At 41.5% G+C, this 26,153-nt stretch overlaps 1 protein-coding gene across 5 annotated transcripts in view; it reads left to right on the forward strand.

Moving 5' to 3' along the window:
- Positions 1–26,153, forward strand: part of FRMPD4 (FERM and PDZ domain containing 4) — a 768,746-nt gene that overhangs the window by 255,699 nt on the left and 486,894 nt on the right. Inside the window, exon 1 of one of the 5 annotated variants that reach the window (XM_019746300.2) lies at positions 2,381–2,643. The exons of 3 other annotated variants lie outside the window; for them this stretch is intronic. In XM_019746300.2, coding sequence (XP_019601859.2) covers positions 2,612–2,643 — 32 coding nt within the window. In that variant the 5' untranslated portion in view covers positions 2,381–2,611. Of the gene's footprint in view, positions 1–2,380; positions 2,644–3,006; positions 3,878–26,153 lie in introns of those variants that run through there. One more of the 5 variants, XM_019746299.2, reaches the window with a different exon arrangement.

The raw sequence follows: 26,153 nt of genomic DNA on the forward strand, positions 1-26,153 counted from the left end.
ACAAGTTGTACCATTAATAAATGTATAGTTAAATGTCTACAAAAATGAATGACGTGATGATAAAGCAACCCATTCACTGAAGCTCAATTCTTATATATTAATAGTATTTAAATCACAAGAACAAACTGAACATTTTATTCTGAAAAAAATTCAAAATTATAAATATTTTGAAAATCCTTTCAAAAATTGTATAGCAACATCTATTTAATGCCTGACGAATGTACATTTTATTTTATTATTTTATTAGTTTCAGGTGTACAAAACAATGTAATAGTTAGACATTTATCATTTATATCCCTCACACAGTGATAACCCCCCCTTCCCCCATCCACTACCCCTCTGACATCGCACACAGCCATTACATTTCCACTGTCTCTATTCCTAATGTTGTATGCCACTTCTTGTAAAACATATATATAAAATTGTAATTGACATTCATTATTGTTCAGGTGTGAGTGTGCGTTTTAATATGCTTCATATATAACAGGTGGTGGTGGTGGTGGTGGTGGTGCAGCTCCAGTGTGGAGCGCCCCCTGGAGTGTAAAATTGCTAGAACCTGCATCTGTTTGGCTCACAGTTGTACGTAGCCACAGTATCTTGCCCAACTCCTTCCGTGCAGCAAAGGCCCAATAAATGTTTACTGAATGAAAGAATGAGTGAATCGGTGATTGCTCTCAACTAATACTGCCCAATTAATTTTTGTTTTTCATAGTATGTTGTTCAGCCTGCAAATCAGCTGGGAACCTTCTCACTCTCATTTCCCTTGACACAGTGACCTGCAGGGGCAGTACCAAAGCCTGGCTGGGTTCTTAAATCATGGTGCAAATTATATGTCAGTGATCTTGAGAGCATAGTTGGTGTCCCAGAGGCTTTGCAAAAGCTATGTGAGCTCTTCTAATACATCCATACTGAGGTTCCATCACACACACACAATTTGGGGGAAGGTAGAAAGGACAAAGGGGAATAATAACTGGAGAATATGAGGGCGCCTTCACTGCCATCATTAGCTATCCAAAGGAGGATGAAGTAGGCTGGGATGGAGCAGAGGTGGGGAGATGGATGAACACCACCAATGAGGTCAGAAAAGGAGCAGTACCCACAGGGATGCTTGGCCAGTGCTGGTTTGGCTGTGAATTCAATAAGCATAACATTCATTCATTCAACAAACATTTATTAAGTTACTTGTACATTCAGGGAACTGTTCTAGGGATTTGGGATCCATCAGTGAAAAACAAAAGAAAACAACAACAAAAGAATCCCTGTCCTTGTGGAGCTTTTATTCCAGCAAAAGAATCAAACAAGAAACAAGAAACAGTGGACATAAAAATAAATTATATAATGCGCTAGTGGGTGATAAGGGCTATGAAACAAGGGGGAGACAAACAATTCATGGGGTCTCGGAGTCCAGGGTCTGGGGGCCTTGCAATTTTAAATAATTTTTCAGAGGTTAGTGATATTTACGCACACTTGATGGGGTATAGGAGCTGGCTGACCACACAAATATCTGAGGGAAGAGCATTCCAGGCTGAGAGAGTAACCATTGCAAAGAGCTAAGGGTGGGAGGATACTTGCAGAGTTTGATGAATGGCAAGGAGGCCAGTGTTGCTGGGGCCCCATAAATGTGGCGGTGGCTGAGAGGTGGGGAGTAATAGATGAGGTGAGGGAGATCAAGGGCCGTGCGCCTAGGGCCTGTTGGTCATTGTAGGAGTGCAACTTTAGCTCAAAAGAGAATGGAAATCTTTTGCAGATTGTAGATCACATAGGTAACCTCATCTGACCCATGTTTAAAAGGTATCTCTACATCTACTACATTGAGGATAGATTGTGGCACAAAACAAAAAACTTCTCTTTTTTTAAACATGTTGCCTTATTTATGTGACAAGATTGCTATGAGACTCAAGTGCAAAAGCGCATTAAAAATTGTAAAGCACATGCAGCCCCAAACTATAATTACTTGACACAAACAGTAGGAAGCTCAAAAGCCAAGGTCCCTCTCACCTCCTCTCATCATGAGTAGTAAATAAACCTGTTCTTGAAATTATACGAGTCTATAAGAAGTTAAAGGAAAATTGATTCTATTTATTTTTTAAATGATGTAATTTTATTCCTGTGTCAAATCATTAAGAGTTTTCAGATTGCCACTGATTTTATGTTTAATTTTTGAAAGAAATGCCTTTAAAAAAAAATGGAAGTACTGGGCTTAAACACTGAAGACTTTAAATACAGCAATAGACCAGGATAGGAACACCCATCTGGGAACTTTAAACCTGTTTCCTTTTTTCCTAATCCCTTCCTGAGAGCTAGAAGCGCACTGGCCAGATCCTCCAACGTTTGGGGGGGGGGGGGGGCAGGCATCTTTTCTTTGCGGTGGCCCTGCCATCAGGTGGACGCTTCTGGGTGGGAGAACACACAGTTTGTGTAGCCATCTGACCTTCAGAGAGTCTGGGGAGAGATACTAAAGGATTTTAGAGAAGAGGCCTTGAGACTTCCAAGAGAGAGAACAAGGAAAAGGGGCCCAAGGAAGCCTGAGCCCCGGGGAGACAGAACTGAGTTAATGACGAGGGGTGATTATCCCAGGTAATTATGTAAAAGAGAAGGCTAGGAGTTCTAAATGGCTGCAACTTGGAGTTTACTCTGCCTAAGGTGAGTGTTTCTGTTTCTGTTTTTTGAGTAAGGTTTGTTTTTTTTTTTCTCTTCCTCCTTCACCCACCGCTTAATTTGCGAAAGCAGCTGGCCTGCCTGCCAGATCCCCATTTCATCCCTTCTCTTCCTTTACGTTCTGAAACCCATTCAAATTAGTCACCGTACCACTGGCTCCCGGACCCTCATCTCTGTGCCCCTCTAGTAAGAAGCAGCTGTGCGTACCCCACCCCCAAATGCCTCCCGTTCTTGTTTTCTCATTTCTCCAACGCTTGCCTGGTGCAGCTGTCCAAAGACACACCTTCCCAGCCAGCGCAGCTGTCACGTCTCGCTCCAGCGGTTCCGGGGGGAACAGTGGGAACTCTGCGCTCTTCAATTCGAGCCCACTGCACCGGGCATCTATCTCCCTCTGCTTCCCCTTGAGAATCTATCCAGCCTCGGTCATCCCCGCTCCTCCTTCCCGATCGCTAGTTTTGTTTATAAAAACAAACCTAGGGTTTGGGCAACCTGCAGTTGCTGGGCTCTCCTTTGGTTTGGGGAAGGAGGGGTAAGTTTATGGTCCCCTGTATGCCAGAGACTGTTAGATCTTTCAGATCTGGAGGCACACGCAGCGGGTGACAGGAGACACCCCCTTCGAGGGTGGGGGTGGGGAGAGGAGAAGGGACACGGCTTGTGGGGAAGGAGGCAGGGAGGCAGCTGCAGTGCCGGGAGGGGTGCGTGCCTGTGTGCCAGGCTCGCCCGCCGACTCCCGGCTCAGTCTGCGCTTCTTGGCGCGCGGGGCAGCCGGGGCCGGCGGGCCACGGAGCATGAGCAGCGCCCCTCACCCGGGCCTCGCCTCTGCAGGCGCCCAGCAGTCTTCCGGGCTGGGGCGCACTGGGCGGGGCGCAAGACCCAGCGGCTCTCCCCACCCCCGCCTCTCGCAGCCTGCCCGCCCCTCTCTCCATTGAGTTTTCCCTGCTCGGGTGCCCATCAATGGTCCTGCTTGGGGATGCACACTCAGCTGGTGGCCGGAGGGGGGTAGCAGCCGCTGCCTCCAGGTGCAGGCTCTCCCGGGCCACCACCGCCACCCGCTGCCGCCGCCACTCGAGCCCCGGGGCACGCTGAGGTCCCGGCCGGCCATGGGGCTGCCGAGGCTGCCCTTGCTGGCGTGAGAAGGGGCGAAGGAGCCGCCGCGCTCGGGGTCCCAGGCTGCCTGCATGGATGTCTTCAGCTTTGTGAAGATTGCAAAGCTCTCGAGGTAGGGGCTGCGCCGGTTCATTTGCACCCAGGGCCACTGCCATGGGCAACTTGGGTGCTTTATTTTTCGAGAGGGTGGGGGGAAGCAAAAGCTGGAGAGAGCAGCGGGGCTTAAGATAGGATTGAAACGAGGTGGCCAGGGGCTGCTGCGTTCAACTTATTTCTCACTGGCTGGTCGGGCTTCTGTGTCCAAGGGTGTAGACCAAACCTACAGAGGCACACGCTCTTGTGAACACAGCAGTATTGACGACAGTATGTTTTCCCTTAGGAAAAGACTCAGTGGTGTTTAGGGTCCCTCGTATCATTTAGGGCTAAGAGAAGATGGTTGTAATTGCTACTGCTAGGGAAAGCCAGACGAGCTTAGAGCTTGGGTATCGTTCCAAGCAGCAGTGAGCAAAAGTGGCCCACTGCCCCCCACCCCTAAATAAGACCTCCACACACCAGAAAACTCAGCTTGTAGGTTGACCCAGGTGTTCTCAGCAGTGACATAGATGCTGAATTCAGGGAGACAGAAGAGAAAAACCTTTAGCTTTCCTTTGGGTAACTATTATGGAATCTGAAGCCTTGAAAAATTTAGATATTTGCTTCCAAGTGGCCATGTTGTTGAAACGGAAGAAAAATCATCATTTCAGGCAGATTTCTCTGGCAGTGCTGTTAGCGGAAGAGCATTTCCACTTTTTGGCCTCCTAGGCATTATATTATATAGTCAGAGCATTCTTCTGCCCTGCTTATGCTTCCAAAGTCTTCATCGAACCCAGGAAGTAGGTCTGTGCTTGTTGCCGTGTGGCATTAATGGGAAGAAGCTGGTTTGAGAAGTCTTAGAAGGCCCTGCCCCACCTTCTCTGCCCAAGTGTCTGGAAGGACTGACCTTCTGCCCCTGGAGCTTCTTACAGCAGTTACCACCTCGACCTTAGTAGGTAGACAGTAGGGGTTTGCTGTGACAGTTTACATTTGCTGGCAACACAGAGACTAACTTTAGGTTTTGCTTCTTTCCTTAGTGTCAGGGTGGGACGTGTTGATTACATCAGGCAAGAATGAGCAGCCTCAGATAGCCCTAGCCCAGATCAGAAATGTATGTTGCCTTTACATTGCTAAATTATTCTTGGGCTGTTTCAGAAACACTCAGTTTACATGTGGCTGTTCAGATGTGCCTCCTTCCAACATCCACAGGTCTTTATTTGTTTTTCATGCCTGTCTCCACCTTCCCTCTCTACTCACATGGCTCAGTTTTAGTATCACAGGCAGATTTCCCAGGGAACGGGCCCCAATGTAACTTAGTCTGGGTAGACGTGAGGTATACAGTTGATGGGTAAATGTGTCTGTCTTGGAGCAGCCCATGAAGAGGTGTTGCCCTGCACAGTAGAAAACAGATGTGTCAAGGGGAGGATGATGGTAGTGTGGCAAATTGTTTGGTTTCACACCAGTATCATAGCGGGCCACGGCTTCACACCTCTATTCTATTAACTTCCTTCTTGCGTCTGCCTATTGCTGATTTATCAACAGCTGTTAAATCATGAACCATGGATGGAAAACGCCTGTGAGCAACAGTTTAGCAATTGCCTGGTACCATCTGTGTGATGGGCAGAGCTGCTGCTGAAGGAGAAGTTCAGTAGTATAGTTTAAAGTAACCAAGACATTTTGGTGGCCTCAACTGATAAAAAATGGTAAGATTAACAAAACACCTAGAGCCTTGATTTAGTCCTTAAACTCTGGAGCTTGGGAGAGAACAGTGCTGTGTGTCGGTGAAAAGATGTTTTACTAAATTCTAGGATGCCTTCGTGATATTCACAAAGCCGAGGTTTTGCAAAACCGAAGCCAGCCTGTGGGGGATTTGTATCTTATTTTAAAGAGAGGTTAAAATTTAGTAAATGAGTGTGATTTCACTTTCTATCCTTAATGTGATCCAGATAGAGTGTTTATTCTAAAGAGAGAAGCTGCACATGTCCTGAGCTTCTGTGCTGATGAAGAAATCTTCCATCCATAGGAATGCTTCTTGTTTCTCAGTGTGAGCCCAACAATGGTCTGCAAGCTGAAATAGACACACCTTTAGAGGGTCATTGGCATTTCAACCCTTGAAGGAATAGTCTTGTGTGTATGTAATTTAAACACTGTTACAGAAATGAAGTTCTCTTCTCAACGGTGAAGTGTAAAATTGCTTACACTACAGGATTTTCCTGATTTCAGAATGGATAATCTTCCTAAAGGATTTAGCTTTGATCAGTGTAGTTACTCGAGTGCTTAAAATTCTCTTGCTTTAGAGGTGAACACGCATAGTTACCCCAGGCCTTAGCCTTGCCTTTGGTTCCCAAGAACTTGAGTTTCTATAATAAATGTTAATTCAGAAAGCATTTGCTGTAGAAAGCATACCGGATATTTGCTAAATGTCCTGTCTGTGAGTAAAGAGAGTGGTAGTTACAGAGAATCCTGAGAGAATATTAGTCCACACTGGAATTGATAAGCAACATATTTTGACTTTTAAAAGTAGCTACATTTAGCCACTTATTCCCAGATTCTGTGCCCTTTTAACCATGTGAAAAATTAGAATTCAAATTGCCCCTCAAGCACCTAGTACCAAGCATCTTATGGTCCTCATTTTAAAAAAAATACCGCTAAGCATTGAAATAGCTGCCAAGTTACGACCCTTTACATCAGCTTTTTCAGTTGTGACCCTTGATTGCATCCATCGTGGGTGATACCGTGTGTCATGGTTCTATCTGGAGATGTTTTTTCTTGTTCTTCTAATTTTCTGGTTATTAAACTGCTTGATAGTTTACATGCAATTTTACTTCAGTGTTTCCTTGGTAACAGTTATATATCATTTTCCATCCTTATAGTTGAGAATATTATAGATGATTGCTTTATAAACCAGTAATAGTATCAAAATAGGCAGATATTTTCATTATTACTGTTCGTTGTATCGACTATTTCATTTGTAAAGTTGATGCACTCTTTGAAGTGTTTATAGAAGAATGTAGTTCAGTAGAAAGACATACGATCGTGCCCCTTCACCTAAGGGAAGTGATTTGAAACCCAAAACTTATAGGGGTACTGCTAACCTGAGCAATGAGTTCATGTATCGAATAGCCTGACTTCATTTATTTTCTTTAAGCACAATGGCAAACACTTTGAGATAATGATTGGGTGCCAATTATTAATGTGAAGATTATTTTTTGTAGTAGCAGGTCAATTTGGTTTCTCCTCGATATTACATTGTCTCGCAGCTGCATGGGTTATTTTGTGGTACACAGCAGTGACTACTATCTGTAATAATAAAGTGCTAATTTAGTTACAAGTGTCATACATTTGAGGAAGAATAAAAAATACATGTTTATAGTTTCCTCAGATTTTTATGTAAAATCTGTTTAGAGACTGCTAAACTTCTATTTTTTTACCTTTACCTTTCTTCAGAATTAAATACTTCCTAGGGAAAAAAAAGGAAGTTAAAGAAGAAATGCAAAAGGTCAGATTTTCCCATCTCTCTTTTTACCTCAGTGATTGCATTAGCGTTGCTGATCATAGTGAGCTCTGGAGGCTGGCGATGAAAAACTCCCAAAGACTCCGGATTTGAATTTTATTAAAAATGCTACTTGCTCATCGTCAGAGTCCTTTCTGAGTTCTGCTGATTTTCCTGGCTGTCAAGAGGTGAAATGATGAACAGTTTCATAACAGAACTAGATTCCTGTTTTAGGAATATTTAACTCTAGTTTCCCAGGGGTTGCTAGTTTGCAGCTGTGAAAGTCTAGTTGATAGCAGTTCTGGGGGGAAGATTTCTAGTTCAGGCTATGTACCATTTCAAACCTCTCTCTCTCTCTCTCTCTCTCTCTCTCTCTCTCTCTGTCTCTCTCTCTCTGTCTCTCTCTCTCTGTCTCTCTCTGTCTCTCTCTGTCTCTCTCTGTTTCTCTCTGTGTCTCTCTCTCTCTCTCTCTCTCTCTCTCTCTCTCTCTCGTGAATTTCACCTTCTTGCTGTCAGAATTTGATACAGATTGTCAGCTACAGTGAAATTTACTTGTACTTTAAAAGCATGACCTGGAAATTCTCACTTACTGTTTATGGACCTTCCAGCTGTTCATTCTCTCTTTACACACACACACACACACACACACACACACACACTTCAACTCAATTATTTTATTATTCCATTTGCAATTTGCTATGGAAGTTTAGCTGTGAGAGGATGTACATTATTGGTGAAGCAGAAATTAATCTTTAAGGAATGGACTTAAAAAAAATCACTGATTCCATATTTGGCTCAACGAGAAAATTGAGAGCATTTTTTGAATTTGTTGAGAAATACAGTCCTGAAATCTACCACTCTTAACCATCAAATGATCTTGAACTTTGAAAGCTAATAATAGCCAGGAAAGAAAATAATGAGTAGATTAAACCAGGGGTTGGCAAACTGTGGCCTGTGGACCAGATCTGGCCTGCTGACTGTTTTGGTATAGTCTGTGAGCTAAGAATCATTTAATTTTTTTTTTTTTTTGTAATTTGTAATTGGTTCAAAAAATTAAAAGAATAAGGCAGAATTGAAATGTCAGTGGCCATAAATAAAGTTTTATTGGAACACAGCTATGCTCATGCATTTGAATATTGTCTCTGGCTGCTTTCACTGTGTAACAGCAAAATCGAATAGATGCTACAGAGACCTTATGGCCTATAAAGCCTGATATGCTATCTGGCCTTTACAAAAACAGTTTACCGACCCCTGGGTTAAACAATGCCTTTTCCTATTTTCTCTCCTTTACATAATCAGCACATGTGTGTGGGCACAGCTATAACCAAATACACATTGTCAAAAATCAACAAAGCCCGACACTAGTTAAAGTAGTAAGGACAGATTTTAATCAGTAATATACTATTGCAATAGGGAAAAGAGGCCAGTGTGAACTCCATACAACTTCCATCTGTACAGAGGTGACTGGGCATTTTAAAGGGTGGATGAGGGGATAGGGAGCGGGTGATCTGGGGGCTCAGTAGAGGCACGGAAGTGAAAAATTACAGACAATGAGAAGGGAGGTTGGTGTGCGTGAAACCCATTAGGGTTTGCTAACTGGCACTCCTCCAAGTTAGGCGCCTCCCCTTCCACAGAGGCTGGGAGACAGGGGTCCTATCTTCAGGTGTTGGCTGGAATAAACAGTAAGTTCTTTTGGAAGCATTGAATTTTCTCAGGCAGACACATTAAGGGGGCTGGAATCAGCCTAGGGAGGTGGCCTTGAGCTGTTAGTAAGTATATGATCAGATTTTTATAGGCCAAAGTTGGGGCCTGGTCAAGAAAGGGCTCAGAGGAGCCTGGCTAGAGTGTAGTTAAAGGAGAGAAACTTTGTCAAGACATGTCAAATTTAGCATATTAAATACATGAATTCACCAGTGTACATTCACAACTGCCACAGACCTTATCTTTATTTAAACTTCTGATCTCAAATTATTTATTTAGCTTTGGGACGCTGTCCATTAGAAGTGAATGTAATTGCCCTACTGGTATTGCAGTGGGGTAAATTTTGCATGCTTAGTCTTTGGTCTGCTTCCTTTGGGTCGAAGGAAGAGTGATGCTGGCCTTCCAAAGGCCTTTAAATTTCTCATTTAACATAGATGGAAAAAGAATTGGCAGTAATACTTGTATGGCCTCAACCGACGTGTGCTGGAGAACTGATAAACAAGTCCACAGGAGGATGCCTGGTATTTCCTTACAGTACACTTGAGCCTTCTGGTCCTAATGGCTGATGACCTTCATTAATTGTTTTCCAAGTGGAAACAAAACTAGATAAGTGGATTTAGTTGTAGGCAGAGGGCTGAAGGTAGACTGTATTAATTTGGAGTTGAGTGTAACCCAACTTTCATGTGATTTGGTTGAGAGCAGTGTAATGAAAACCTATACACTTCCTTTAATTTTTTGTAGCAAAAACATATAAAAGGAATGCTGCTTTGCTTCTGAGTGATTTAGGTCATTATGTACTTAAGCTGTGAAAATTATCTTGAAGAAATCTAAGCCTTAGTTTTAGATAACAAAGTTAACATTCCCATTTTTTTCCTGGCAAAGAAACGAGAAGGATTTCCTGCCCGAACTCTTCTTTTAGAACTATATTTTCAAGCATGGTTTACAGTATTTGGCATACGATAAATACTGAATACTAAATAATTAGTGAGTAAAGTCATAGACAACACTCTCTAATACTCCTTGCAAATAAATTATCAGCATTTGTTTAGCAGAACAGTAACTTAGGAATGTAAAGGATGACACAATTTTAAAAGAAATGGCCTTGGGGTGGCCAGTTAGCTTAGTTGGTTAGAGCGTGGTGCTGATAACAGCAAGGTTGCAGGATCGATCCCCACATGGGCCAGTGTGAGCTGTGCCCTCCTTAAAAAAAAAAAAAGGAAAAGAAACAAAAGAAATGGCCTGCTCTTGAACTAGGTCTCAGAGAACAAACTTTTATTTCTGTTTTGACATTTGAAGCATTTTTTTTCTGTAATTGATGGTTAAAAGTAATCAACTTGGGCTTCTAAGAAATCTGTGTTTTACTGCTATAAGCTCAACAAGCAAAATTATGATTATGCTGTAATGGGTTTTTATAGATGTCAGTAAGTTTTTATTTTAGGAAGTCCTTTATGAATGATAGGAAAATACTGTCATTTTGATGAGAGAGATGTTTCTCAAGTTTGAAAAGGAAAAGCAATTTCCTTACAATTATAATTTACTATAGGGTTTTAATTTTTATCTTGGTTGTTTTTTATATATTGCATAAATTCTGTGAGACTTGCTTAATTTGAAAATAAGAATGTGATAATTAGCTGACAAAGATGAGCTTTAAAGAAGTTCATAAAATAGGCCAAAGTTCATAAAATGAATGTTAAAATTTGCCCAATGAAAGTAGGAGGGAGTATATTTATACGTTTAACTGACATGATTATTTAACAGGTTGAAGACTGCTGTGGTGGAGAACATGAAGCCAGGTGACTAATTTGAGGCCATTCTGCACTGGATTAGACATCTTAACCATGGCCATTTTACAACGGCCCCTCTAACTGGAGTCCAGGGGCTTGTCACCAGTCTTGACCTTGAGGCAGGGCCAATTCGTAGTGTCAGGCACACAGTGGCTGAAGACGGATTAGTTTTGTCCCAAGCCCCTTACCTGCCCAACTGAATTGCAACTCAGGGCATTGCCCTCCTCTGTGGCCTAGGGTATAGGTAGCACCCTGAATTGTTTGCTTTTTAAAAAATTTACTTATTTTATAATAGCTCTACTGCCAGTTTTTATAAATAAAGTTTTATTGGAACACAGCCATGTTCTTTTTTTATGTATGGTCTGTGGCGGCTTTTGGCAGAGTTGAATACTGTACTGTGACCAAAACCACATGGCTTGCAAGGCCTAAAAATTTACTCTTTGTCTTTGACAGGAGATTTTTACTGTTCTTCCTTGAGTTCTCTGCCCAGTACCGTACTCAGATTCCCCGTTGGTGCTAGAGCTGTGCTCTGGGTGTCTGCCTGCTTTGCTGGGAGGCGGAAGGGTAGATGTGGTTGGGGGAACACCCAGCACCCAGCCAGCTCTGCCAGCCCCGCTGTGGGGTCTTTCCTGTTAGCACTTACTATACAACTTGGAGGTTAATTTATAAGCTTTTCTACAGTGCAAATCTGATCCTCTCTGTCTTCTTTATCTTCTTGCCCTTTAATGCCCATAGGATAAAATCCACATTCTTTCTCTCTACCCTCCCGGAGCTGGCCCCTTTCCTTTGGGTATCTTATTTGTGCACACTTGTTGTTTCTGCTTCCCAGCCTTAACTTCCTATTTAATCCCCCAAAGCACAGATGCATGCATGCGCGCGCGCGCACACACACACACACACACACACACACACACGCTTCTCCCCCTCCCCCCCCAACCTCTATGTTGAACGTTTTAGAAGTCCTAAATGGTGTCACACCTCTAAGCCTTTCCTATACTCTTCATTTTGTCTGGACCAATCTTGACCTTGCCCCCTTTTCACCTACAAAATTACTGTTTGTCTTTTATGTTTCAGTTTGTAATCTAAGCTTGTTCCACATAGCCTTCTCCAACTCCCCAGTCCTGGGTTAAATGGCACAACTACGTCTTTCATTAGCTAAGATAATGTAACTGCTTTAGCAGATTAAGCCCTCAATTTGTAGTGGCTTATTTTTCACTCGCTTGGAGCCCAAAATAGGTGTTCTTGATGGAGTGAGGCAGGGAGCTCTGTTGCCTCCCCTCTGTCAGAGAACCTGGCAGATGGACGTTCTCTCATCTTCCGTCTGAGGTTCAAGGTCATGCTGCCCATCACATTCAGCTGGCAGATAAGGGGAGAGACATGGGGGAAGACTGGGTGGAAGGTTTCGAAGGGCCATTCCTGGAATTGAAGTACATCATTCTACCTGTGCTCCAGTAACCGGAACCATGGCCACATCTAACTGCGAGGGCAGCTGGGAAATTCAGTCTAGCTGTGTGCCCAGTGTGCTGGGCATCACGTGACCTACCTTCATCATAACATTTATTCACTATGTGGTAGATTGTGCTTTTGTTCTCAATACTTCAACCTTCCTGAATCCAAGCCTTTTCTATGTGACATTACCGTTACTCCTGGTAGAGGTGGAGTGTCCTTCCCTGCCCCATTGCTGTTGGGCTTGTGACTTGCTTTGGCCCCCAGAACATGGGCAGAAGTCAGAGTGTCGGTGTTGGTAGAAGGCCTTAGGAGGCAGTCGGTGTGCATTTCTCTTCTGTTTCTAACATTACTATTTGAAGAACTGCCTGCATTAGTCTGTTGGTCCCAGGAGCTAGATTCACATGGCACAACACCATCTTGCAAACCTGTGAGCATGAAAACAGATGCTTATTGTTGGATGACACTGAGCTGTGGAGTGACTTGTTAGGCAGCATTATTGTGGCAATCGTGGACTGGTACGCGTTGTATAATTGATTCCAGTTTGGGCTTGGGTCTCATTTATGAGCTCTTGCAGGGCAAACCCCCTTGATAATAAACCTCCTGGGTGTAGAGTAGATATTGAGTAAGTATTTGATGAATTATGAATAAATCAGAGTGAAGCCATACTGCATTCCACGTGATGTCAGGTATTGATATCACAGATACACCTTCTTCTCTACTCGATTCAGTACATCGGACAGCTCCGGAGTTTTAGGACCTGCTGCCAGGGCTCATTTAGTGTGCCTGCTGGGCACTCGGCACTGACGAACTGCCTACCTGCAGCTTGGGACCCCATTTCATCTCCGGGTGCAGGTCCGCTCAGTGACACATTTGCTTCCGTTCCTTTCCTTCTAGCCCTGAAAAGTCCTAGTTGTCTCTAATTAGACACATTGTTTTCCTACTGCCAGGAGAGAATTGTAGATAACATTTGTAACATACTTAAAGATTTGATAATGAGGGTTTTGTATACTTAAATGAGATTAAAGAACCTATGAGCAGGGTATTTTGTATGCGATATGTTGAGAAAAGGAAATAAAAGACTAGAAAATAGAAAACTCACTATACTAAATGAAAGGTATTGTCTTGCTAAAGGTCACATACTTGACCTAGATCTAGTTTTTATGTTACTCTTCTAAATACCACACTGAATGAGCCAATTTTAAGAAATGGGTCTTTGAGAACTTCGCCTAAAAATTAACATGAAATTCTGTACCTGTTGTGTGAAAATGGTAAACTATAAAGCAGTTTCAAAAGGAGATTGAATATATATATATATATATATTTTTTTTTTTTTCTTGTGCTTGCATTAAAATGGAAGGATGCAGAAAAAACTAATAACAGTATTTAACTCTGTAAAGCCGGGGTACAGGGGATTATGCGTGAGAGGGACTGGAGGATATGGGTGGGTCCCGTGTCCCCATCCATGCTTTAGGTTCTTATTTTGATTTTTGAAGCCTAGGAATATAAATAAATTTGAATTTTCAAAACACGATAGGATACCCACATAAATCCTGGTGTCCAAATAGCAATATCAGCAAGTTTTAACATGTTTGCTCTGATTGTAAAAGTAAGATAACTTTATTATATTTTTGGAGAGTATAGAATATATAAATATTTGAAATTCTGCCACCCAGATGTAATCACTGTTATTTATTTAATCATTCTGTTTTGCATAGTTAATATTATATATACACAGTTCTATACTTAAATTTTTACAAAACACTATGTTCCCATATCATTAAAAAATCTTTATAAACACAAAATAAACTGGTACATATACCACAGTTTACTGAATGCCTTCCTATTTAACATTTAGATCATTTCCAGTGTTTTGCTTTGACTAATAATGTGACGAATATCTTTATAAGGTTGTCTTTTGGTTTCCCGGGCATATTTTCATGACATTAATAATAGCATATTCAGTATTTCAAAACTCCTAAGTCCGAAAGTACTTTCAGATGTTGTGAAAATAATATTCAGATTTTATGCCAAAATTGTTGGTATTCTAGTTCTTCAAAGGGGTTAAAGTTGACAAGCAGCATTCGTCATAGAAGTTAATCCCTTGACAAGACTTGAAGCCATTGGTGGTGGAAAAGCTTGAGTGGTGGTGGCTGGAAATTCAGGTGGATTTTTGGCAAGTCAAATCTTTGTTTCCTCATGTTTGTATAATGGCAAAATTATGTGGTATTCCCTCTAAATTTAATTATATTTCAAATTTCCATCATTTTACCATAGAATAAGCAAATTTAAAAAACTCCATCAATTAAAGCTTAAATTAGCATGAAACACTATGCAGCTGTAAAAAATAAAGAACAACGGAGTGTTCTCTGCATTAGAATAGAACGATCTCTAGGATATATCTATTGAATGAAAATAGTGAATTACCCAACAGTAAGTACACTTGGATTTACATAAAAATACTGAAAAGAAACATCAGAAACCAATAAAAGTGTTGTTAGGATGTGGAGAGGTGGGGGTGAAGAAAGTTTACTAAGACAAAAGAAAGAAAATTGCACAAACATCCCCCAAAATGTGATAAAGTGTTGAAAAATCTGCCCTGGGTGAAAATATAAATTGCTTAATGAAACTGTTCTAACTTATAATTTCTTAGTTTCCTCTATTTGAAATGGATGAAACATAAGAGATAGTTTAATATATTAAGGGTATATATCAAAAAGTGTAATAGAAATTTCAGATCTATGAAATTTTAATGACAATTTTGGTTAGCAAATTAAGATAAAGCTGGAAGATCATGTCATTATAAAGCGATCTCTTTCTGCATAGAACTGAGTACTCGCAAGCAAAATTCCGTCAGTTGTTATATCTAGATCAGGCTTTCTTTGATAGGAATATAAACAAAACTATTTTTCTTTTGTTCCCACCCCCAATAAGGAAGGCGTGTAAGTTTTTTAAACTTAAATTTTATTAATTTTTGGCAGCATCCCTACAACTCTTATCTTCTGATAATCTCCCATCCACCAACAACTTGGTGTTTTTTTGAGAAACACATTCTGGGGATATATTGATGGATGTTTCCTTTAGGACTGTAATTTGATTCTGATGCCATTAGTTCATAATTTGGCTTTCCGGTTGAGATCATGTTGACAGGCTGAAGAATAGAGTGCTATTTAACTAAGTTGATGAAACACGTAGGAGGCAATAAAGTGCCTAATCCTTCTCTGCTGGTTCATCCTTTACTTTATCTCACTTTAGTATGGATGTAGCCATGTATAACTTTAGAAACTTCCATTTCTCTCAAATACAGTGATGTGTTTAATCACGGACTCTAGCTAGTATAGGTATATCTGTTAACATTTTTAAAACCTCATCTGAACATAAGAAGATACATGCCTAAAACTATACTGGGCACAATTCAGAGTTTTGTTGCTGACCCAGAAGTCATTTCAAAGTTTTTCCCGCGTCCCAGGTCAAGGATCGGGTTGGCCAATGGCAGCCTGTGGGCCAGTTCCAACCAGTTGCCTGTGTTTGTATAAAGCTAAAAATGGTTTTTCCATTTTTATATGGTTCCTCCAAATCCAAAGAAGAGTAATATGTCATGACACATGAAAATTATATGAAGTTCAAATTTGATGCCCATAGTAAAGCGTTATTGGCAGATAGCCACATCCAGTGTGTATTGTCTGTGGCTGCTTTCTTGATAAAAATGGGAGGGTTGTGTGGTTGCAGTGGAGACCAGATGACCCACGAAGCCTAAAATATCTGCCCCTTCTACAGAAAATGCGCTAACCCCTGTCCTACGGCATCAAATATCACCAAGTGGTTCTTGATGGGAAGAAGTTACAGATGAATATGTAGACGCACATTTATATATATAATTATTTTTATCTTGCTAGGTTTGTCGAAATTCTGCGTAAATGGGAGGTTAGACAATATCACTTTGCCCTTAGAGAGGATTCTTTTTACTCGAAATGTTCCTTCTGTGAACAATCCTCTCTCTTCCCAAATAGATTTTAAACAACTTGAATAGGAATTACGCTGTAAATGTTTATATTCTCCTGCCGTGCTTTCTCATAAAGAAGATGTAATAATGCACACATGCTATGTAGTAAAGGATTCAAAGCAAAAGGCTGATAAACTGTTTCCTCTTTGTCCACTGGCTGCCTGGCTGTAAGGTGTTTGCTTTGAAGGGAGGTGTAGAAACCACACTGGAAAAGTAGGCTTACTTAATAAGATAAAAGAAACAGAGGAAGATGTGGCCCCCGTGCCAGCTCTGCTAGGTTATTATCTACTAAACTCCACTACAGTGTAGGGAGTTTATTTAGGGCCACCTATACTTAGTAGTTTATGTGTAACCTAAATAGCTTCTGTGTTTTAAAGGTTGAAAGTGTCATCCTTATTCTGCTTTTTATTGACTTTATCAGTTAGGATATTTTCACTGCAGGTAAGAGAACACTTGACAAACAATTTCCTAGAGGTAAGTAGTCCCTGGATGAAGGTTCATTCACTCAGGCTCTTTCCTTCTTTCCGCCCCACTAGGTTCATGCTTGTTACCGCATGGGCATAAAGAGGTTGCCACAGCTCCAGGCATCGTATCATTATAGGACTGGGTTCAGAGGCAGGAAACGGGTTGGTTGGAGTGCTGTGAGCATTTTTCTTGTGTGGCTCTTTTGCATAAGCTGAGACTCTTCCCTCAGAGTCTCCTTGACCAGAATGGGTCATATGACCACCCCTAGCAAAGGGCAAGAGATGTCCATTTCTGGCTCACCTTCCCAGAGATCCCAACACTCAGGATCAGGGCTCTGGGAGGTAGCTAACGAGTGTCCATCTGGACACCATGCTCATATTCTGGTAGAAATATCTGACCCTTGGCTTTGTGATCAAATTGAAAGTATATTTTTATGATACCATCAGCAGCAAATAATAGAAAACACAACTACAGATAGCTTACAGAGGAGGACTTTTATTCTCTCACATAAGAAACCCAGAGGTAGGGCCATTTTAGAGTTGGTTAACTGGATTCAGGGGCTCTGGGTTTTGTCATCTTTTTTCATGTAGCTCTAGCTATCATTTCTTCGCACACACAAAAAGACCAACGATGAGGCGAGGGGAGCAGGATATGATCCTTCCATGCCTCCCTTTTTGAGAGTGTGGAAAACTTTCCCAGAAATCTCATAGCAGAGTCCCTTGATCTTGCATTGTCCAGAATTACCATGGTGTCTCATGTTTCATAAATTTACCTAGTGAGGGGAGTCACCACGGCTGGTTTGGACTTGTAGATGTTGGCAAACTATGATCTATGGACCAAAGATAGCCTACCACCTATTTTTATAAATAAAGTTTTATTAGAACATAGCCATGCCCAATCATTTACATACGATTTGAGTTGCGTAGTTGTAACAGAGATTGTGTGGCCCACAAAGCTTAAAATATTTACTATCTGGCCCTTTATAGAAAACGTTTGACAGTCCCTGGTTTAGAGAACCAGTGGTTCTCAACTGGGGACCAGGTGTTGGGCAATGCCACTGAGTGTTCTCATTATTAATAATGTTGCGGACAGGGATCCTAGGTACTTAGAGTGGGAAGAGACCAGGGATATGAAGCTTTCCCACATGAGCAAAACTGTTCTGTATACTGAAGAGTCGTCCCACTCAAAATAGCAATGGTGCTCCATGTTGACAAACTTGTATGGTGGGAGAGGGCCTCAGCTTCTGCTCTCTTACCCCCCCACCCCCACCCCAGCCCAGCATGTGGCCGTCTGATACCTCTGCAAAGTTGAGACTCTGGGAGGAAAGGAGGGGGAATGACTGTTGGTTAGGTAACTAAGAGCGCTGGCTGTGGAGAGCAGGGAGGATTTGCTAAGTTGATTTTCAGAAAGTGATGTTTCTGTGGGTACCTGATAACTCTGGACTGACTCATTGCCTGATGACTGCGGTTGCCCAGATGGAAACAAGCTCATATAGTGCCTGAGTTTTACGTGTGTTGGGAAATGTGCTTCCCTGTGTCCCATACTGTGTTTCCCCGAAAATAAGACCAGGTCTTATATTACGTTTTGCTCCAAAAGACACATTAGGTCTTATGTTCAGGGGATGTCATCCTGAAAAATCATGCTAGGGCTTATTTTCTGGTTAGGTCTTATTTTTGGGGAAACACCGTATAATACAGGATTGGAGTGTCTGTGAACCAGAAAGGTCTTTTCTTTCATGCTGTTCTGTAATGAACAAATTATTTCCAATAAGATGTATTGACTGTGTGATTGAAAGTAAATTTATAAAGATAGTTGTAAACAAGTTATTTAAAATGAATTATCTTGGTGTTTATGATAAAACCAATCATTTAGTAGGCATTTTTGTTTGACTCATTGAAAGGGTATTTACATTTCTTATATTTAACCATTTTCTCATTGATTCAACAAAGTGTAATAGATCATAATAAAAACGTCTCCGCTATACATTTTTGTGTATCTATAGCCATAATCACGTTAAATAAAGGCATGGGGATGGGTATGAAATATTACTATTCCCATGAATGGCTAGGTGTAGATCTTACATGTTGAACAAGTCTGCTGTTTAATGGTTGCCTGGAGTATTGTAGTCCTCTGGTTTTTAAAAAACAAACCTCACAGTAAGAAATTTGGTCTCCATTGGTACCCAGTACACATATACACCACACGTGCATGCACATGTATACATGATTAAAGTAGACATTTCTCAAAATACTACTGAGTTGGATACTATCTGATTCTACTCATTTTATCCTTTAAAACATTTTAATTCTGTCAATTGTAGCCCACTGAAGTAGTTTCATGAACCCCCCACCCCTCCCACACACACACTAAATTGCAGCCCAGGTTTGAAAAACACTCGTGGATGTGTCGTTTTGTTTTTCCTCCTCCTGGGAACTCCTTCCACGTGCCAGTCGTAATATGCCTGAGCCCTCTGACACGGATTTCGCAGTGACAGTGCTTGCCCAGAGTTCTTTTTAACTAGAGCCAGCAAAGAAGGGCTTTGTTCCTCTAGGGTGACAGCCTTTATGAATGTAAGGCCAGAGCTCTCTGTCACCATAGGTGCCAGTCCCAGGGGACTTCTGGCCAAGAGCCTGAGTCAGTGTCTAGTGAGACACTGGGAGGAAGAACTCTGGTGGCATCTGAGCTCTGGATCCAGCCATGTCAGAGGCTAGTCTCCCTTGGTGGGTTTACCTATGCAAACCTGTATTTTGTTTTTTCTTAATCTGGTCTAAGATGGTTCTTGTCCTGAAAGGGTTCTAAGTAATACATATCAACAAGCACAGAAAAGGGGAGCCCTGAAGAGGGCCAGGTGTTGATTCCACAACAGGACCTGATTGGCAAAGAATCTCCTGTGGCATCTGCAGGGGCCTCAGCCTGTTGAACCATACAGCCATTGCTTATTTACAGCGGTGAGCGAGGAGGTGGGACTACATGAGAACTTGTAGAAGATAAACCTACTGTATAAGTACATGTGTGCATGTGCTTGTGTGTGTCGATAGCGAGAGGGCAAACATGAGGAGAGCAAGGGGGAAGGGGAGGGAGGATAGAGAGGGCGAGATTTATTGAAAAAAACATTGATGTTGTCATTAGCGGAGAAATCCATTTCCCCCATAATCCCACTTGTAGTCTTCTTAGTATCTGCGTCGATGTGACTCCTGAGGACTAGTGGTCCTAAGGCTTGAGGGTAAAGTTAGATAGTAAGTAAAACATTTGCTGTTTGAATTGAAGGTTATTTGACTGGGCTGGGAGATGAGGAAGTAGGTAGACGTTCCCAGTAGTTGTAAACATCCCACCAGGAAATAACCTTTGTCTCTCACTTGCCTAAATGATTCCAGTCGATGCTGTGGACCCATTGAGTCTTTTAGTCTCTAATGTACCTCCTTCAAACCGCTGTCCTAATATCAGTAACACTAAGTTTTTTAACAAACTGTTTATTGAAGCATGATAGTTGTATACAATTAAATCCTAAGTATGTAGACTCGTGAATTTTCACAAACTAAATATACCCCTGTAACAACCACCCCAGGTCAGTAAATAGAACACAACTTGAACTTGCCTGGCCCTTTTTGGAGCCCTTCCCGAAGTTAACCTCTATCCCGACATCTATCACCATCGGTTAGTCTGGCCTGTTTTGGATGTCATATCAATGCAGTCATATAGCTGTGTCTGGCTTCTTTCACTCAAGAATATTTACGAGACTCATCTGTTTGTGTGCAGTTGTGGTAAATTTACTCTCATTGCTGTATAGTATTCCATTATATGAAGACCCTCAATTGATTTATCCGTTTTACTGTTAGTGGCTTTTTGGGGAGTTGTCAGTTTTTACCTTGAACAGACCTATCCTGATCATTCTTGTGCCTTCTTTTCATGAATGTATGTGCGTATTTCTGTTGTGCATATTCCTAGGAGTGGAACTGCTGGCCGTGTGACTGTCATTTGTAGTCACTCATGTTTCTCTCTCTCTCTCTCTCTCTCTCTCTCTCTCCATACTAGACTGTAAATTCTTTGAAGGGAGATACTGTCTTATTGACCGTTATCTAACCTCTATACTTAGCAGGGAAGCTGTTGCCTAGAAAATACACAGACTTCTTGAACACTCTAGAAAATGCTCCTACATTGACCCTTTAACGTTTATGCTGGAATAGGACAGAAGTGTTCAGGCGGGCTCTGTTGGCCAGCCCACCTGGATTGAATAAGTTAAGGTAAAGCTGCTATAACAAAGTAACTCCAACATGTGTAATGTCTACCAAACCAGAATCATTTGTGTCTTGCTATCATAAGGTCTCCTCCAAGTGGTGCTAAAAAGACCTGAATTTCTTCCATCTGTGAATCCATTATCTCCAGTAAGCAGCTTCCAAGGCACCATGCTTGCCTGCATAAAGCAGGCCGATTTTGAAAGGAGGGCAGAACGGTCAGCAAGGCACGAGTATCACTTCTGCTCTCATCCATCAATGAGAACTCGTTCTGAGGCTGATCTGAAGACATGAGATGTTGGGAATTGTAGTCTCATGGGTTTCAGGGATAAGTGAGAGTGGTCTGCTGACCAGGTGGCCAGTCTCTGCCACAGTCTTTTCTGCGGTTCCAAGATGTTGCTCATTGTTATCACTGTCCATAGTCATCAAAGAGCTCACTGCCTTTTCAGTCCTCTGTCCTCCTCTGAGGGGTGAGACAGTCTTGCTCTCAGGGATTGTTACAGTTTCTCTGGACAGTTGTACTAGGGCCACCACAGTCTGTCTCCATGCTCTATTCCTTTAGAGAAGTTTTGCGGTAACATCTCTCATGCCGGGGAAGATTTAGAAGATAGATGCAGTCAGTTCTGCTACAATGTAACATATGCATTTTTGAAATTATGGCATGATTTCAAAGTTGTGTTATACAAAACACCTGGTTTGTAGGGAAATGGGTGAACAGCACTGCCCTGAAAATAATAGAAAATGTTGTCAGTGACCCAATAAAAACAAAGACAAGAACCTAATATAAATGATAGCACAATTTTATACAACTTCACTGGTTAAGAAATACATAAATACTATAATACACATATCACTTTCCCTTGAAAAGCCTGAAGTTGGCTTATGGAAGGGGGTGGAGGCAGGGTTGCAGCTTGTAAGTTTCGGCAAAGGGGTGGAGGAGGGAGAGCAGGTGTGGATGCGTGTGCTTCCTAACATCCTGCGAACTGAGGGAGTTGGAGGTATTGAGAGGGCCTGTGTGTGTGTGTGTGTGTGTGTGTGTGTGTGTGTGTGTGTGTACTCATTTTGTGTACCCCTGGGTAGCTCTGTTCAGCAGGATGTGGTTTTCTGAGTTCATATTGCTTCCACTAGATGAAATTTGCATCAGCAAACAATAAATTTGCATTGTAGTCAAATTGTTCCCTAGTGTATCAACCACATGGAAACAATTGACATTGACAAAACAAGTACCATAGCAGAACTGACCTTACTGGGGTGGTATAAGTAGCCACAAACTGGTCTCTATTCATTGCAATAAAGTTCCGATTAGTGCGTATCTTCTTATATGTGGATATTTTTGCAGAATGTTATTGACCAACATTGTTCTCAAACCAGATAGCTTGCTTCTAGGTAATCAAAAATTAACTGTAGTTTGGAAACTCTTAGAGGAGTATGCTCATTTCTTTCTGTTTCAGGTGTGTTCTTCTGCATTCTTTTCCGAGTAATGATTTCTCCTCATTGGTAATCAGCACAACTCAGATAACCCTGACTTTAATGGTTCCTCTGCGGCTTTCATTTCCTTTTATCTATGTGCAGATCGCTCTCCTTTTTTTACTAATACTGCTTCAAGATACAATTATCTTCTTTGAAAGGAAGGCAGAAGGGAATCACACTCTTTAGAATACCCCTGTGTCCAGAATAAATGTTAATTCCTAGCACAAAATAGGTCAATTTTATATTGCATTATTTTTATTGACTGCAGTGATTTTCAGGGTCTAGAATATTAGTATAATAATGAGTACTGGTAATAGCAGGGCTCTTTGTATTGCTCATCAGCAATGATGTTATCAGAAATGTTAATAATAGTATTAAGAGTTGCTAATGCTGTTACTGATAGTATTAACATTGTTACTTACTTATGCAATTTTACTATCACTAATACTACTTTCTACTATTTATATTAGTAATTATTTTACCACTTCCCAGACCTAATGGTCGATAGTACTCCTAACTGCTACCTCCTCCTCCTTCTTCTCTTGTTGGCACTGCTGCTTCTACTACCATGAGGTCCTAAAATGTATTGTGGGCTTGCTGTGTCCCAGGCACCTTGGGAACAAACAACAGCTGCACAACAACCTGGTGACATGGGTTCTATTGTTATTCCCATTTGTAGAGGAGGACACTGAGGGTCAGAGAGGAAATGTAACTAACTTACTCAAGGACGAAGCAGACCCCAGATCTGACCATCGCTCCAGAGTCCCAACTTGTAACCACTTTGTACACTGCAGAAATGAATGCCTCTCTGTTGTGCTATCATCATTTGTTTCCTGTGACCACATGGAGCTGCCTTCTTAAACAATAATACTATCTTGGAGCAAGGAGAATATTTATAGTCTTTGTTGTATTGCATATATTTCCAGAGCTATAGAATCAAACACTGATGGTCTCATTTCCAACAATATGGGTATTAATGACAGTGGTTTCTTCCCACTCCTTGAAAGAAGAATGATTTTTATCATTACCGAAGGAAATAGAGCAATTAGGTATTCCTAAAATTCTCAGTAACCTTCTTTCTAGACAACCATCCCATTAGATATTCCTGACTTTCTTTTGAAACTATATTGCCTTTGTACATTTTGTTTGAGAATTAAATGAATGCAATCTACTCAAAAGAACAATAGCTGTCATGAGATGTCAGAGAATATTAATAAGTCTGCATTTTGGAGGTAATCTGAAATTTCAGGTAGAACTAGTCCTGGAATAATTGTTGGAGGGTCTGATTATGAATTCTCAGCAGCATGTGTTATTAACTCTGGGGTTGGGACAGGTTTCTCATATTTAACAATGTTTATCTGGTTGGGAACAATGTAGAATTCAGAATTAATTCAGTGGAGTTGGGTGGTCCACTTTAGGCAACACGACATCCAGCCCAGGAAAGATGCTGGTAGTTTCTAAGAACAGGAGCCATGTAGGAACAGAGGCTTTGAACGGACTGTACCACGTTCTTACTGGAGCAGATGGAGTTGTGTGAGGCATGTTAGTAGAAAGACCAGATTCCCCACTTGGAATGCATTAGTCAATTGAATCTAGACTGTCCTATAAGCAGATGCATTTTTTTGATGACTTGTTTCCTGTTGATCGTTTTCAATGACATTTACGATTAGTGCCCTTGAGGCTGAGGACCACAAGTGCCAGGGAAGGTCAGTCTGTGGAGTAGTGAGTCATAGTGGTGATAACATATGCTTTGGGAATCACTGCCCACCACAGACATTCTGACAGCAGCATCTGGGAAGACTCCTCCGCTTCCGTCCCTAGCGTTCCCCTTCCCTGTGGTAAACATGGCATTTTCGGATCAGGGAGATTCCTTCTTGACCCAACAAATGATCTGCTTATGTTATAAAATGGTGAAATTTGACAGATTTTCCCCCTCTGATTTGAAATGTTATGATGAGCCATAGAGCTTAGCCAGCTAGTCTTCACCTTTGTAAATTTCTCCACTACTGAAATGTCCAGGGTCATTGTGTGCAGTAAGAAGGTTCCTTCATCTTATTGTGAATATCTCACTAGTAGCATCTTTTGATGCCTCCTCCTTAGGTCACATGATGAAAGGTGGAGGAAGGAAGGAAAGAAGGAAAGAAGGAAGGAAAGAAGAGAGGGCACATTTTTTTGTGTGCACAGGTGAGAATGAAATAGATGGTTGTTAGAAGATGGTTTCCAAATGATAAATGGAGCCAATTAGGGACTCTAACCTCCCCAGTGTGTGGGTAGCGCGCAACAGAGATATCCAGGATCTAATGATATTTGTTGGCGAGATTTCCCCAGGACTTTGAGCAAGATAAACGGTTCCAATTATTCCTTCTCTGGAGTGGTGTTTCTTCCTGTGTTTCCTACTCTTCAGGTCTAACATTATTACTATTATTATTTGTGCTTATATGCCCATTATTATTTCATCATTCTTGATTGTCGTAATTTTTCACAATGGATTTGTTGGTTCCAGTAACCTTTTTGAAAACAAAAGAATGTTGCTTGAGACCTCTTGGTTTCAAAGATTGGTTTTGATAGCAGCTTTCATTTGAAGTCCCCTGACCTAGGTGAATTACAGCCATTAGGGTTTTAGTGTAGTGCCTGGCAGTGTTTACACTGGCCACTGTACTATTCCTTTTGCCTTTTACACAGTACTTTCCAATAAATAACTTCCTGGGCTTGAGCATGTGCCTCTTGTAGGAAAAACATTATCAGTTGTGATTGTACTACTGTTTCCTAAGCAGCCACTGAATGTTGACGGGTATATACAAAAGACCCAGGCCTGCCTTGGATTACTTCTTAGTTCCTTTGCATCATTAAGAATGAGAGGTAGTGCTGTTTCAAGGGAATTTAGGATAATCATCTAAGTAATTAGCAGAGGGCCCAACGTTTGACTTATAGGAGCCATTTTTACAATGTCATGGGTTTTGTGCATAGGTGATTGCCTTCCATTGGAGAGAAGTTGATGGGATGGTGGAATCTTAAAGGGGGAGGGAGTGAGTGTCAAATGGTACTCACTGTTTGTTCCTGTGGCCAGTGGAACAGTTCTGAAATGCTTGTGAAGTATTTCAAGGCAGGGGGAAAGGGCACTTGCTTTTTTATGGGAAGATGATGTAACGGAACGTCCAGCTAAAAAGCACCTTGTGTCCAGCAGCAGTTGGGATCAGGTACCATGTGTGCTAGATCAACAAACATAACTTTATTTAATATTAGAAAAACGTTTTACAGTAAACAAATTACTCTCCTGGGAATAAATGGGAAACATCATCTCTGATGAGTGGTAAGAATTTTTCTGAGTACATCAGTGGTCCTCAGTGTGGGGAGGGAAGACTGTTGTGTTTTTAGGGTATATTTGGTAGTATCTGCAGACATCGTTGTTTTGTTTGTTTGGTTGTCACAATGGGCTAGGGGTGTGTGTTTCTAGTAGATAATAGATAGAGGCCAGGGATGCTGCTCAATAGCGGGTAATGTCCGTGGCAGCTCCCTACAACAAAGAATAATCTGGCCCCAAAGGTCAGCCTGCTAGTATTGAGAAATCCTGCTCTAAACGGTTAGGGGAGGCAGAGCCCAAAGATGGAAGATGCTTGGGACTCCACATAACTGTTTAGAAAAAGACATACCCACACAACCCCTGCCCCCCAACTCCTGTATAATTTCACTGGACTGGGATAGTGAAAACTAACTTCCACTGT

This window comes from Rhinolophus sinicus, chromosome X (assembly GCF_036562045.2).
Source record: "Rhinolophus sinicus isolate RSC01 chromosome X, ASM3656204v1, whole genome shotgun sequence".
Classification (NCBI taxonomy): Eukaryota; Metazoa; Chordata; class Mammalia; order Chiroptera; family Rhinolophidae; genus Rhinolophus; species Rhinolophus sinicus.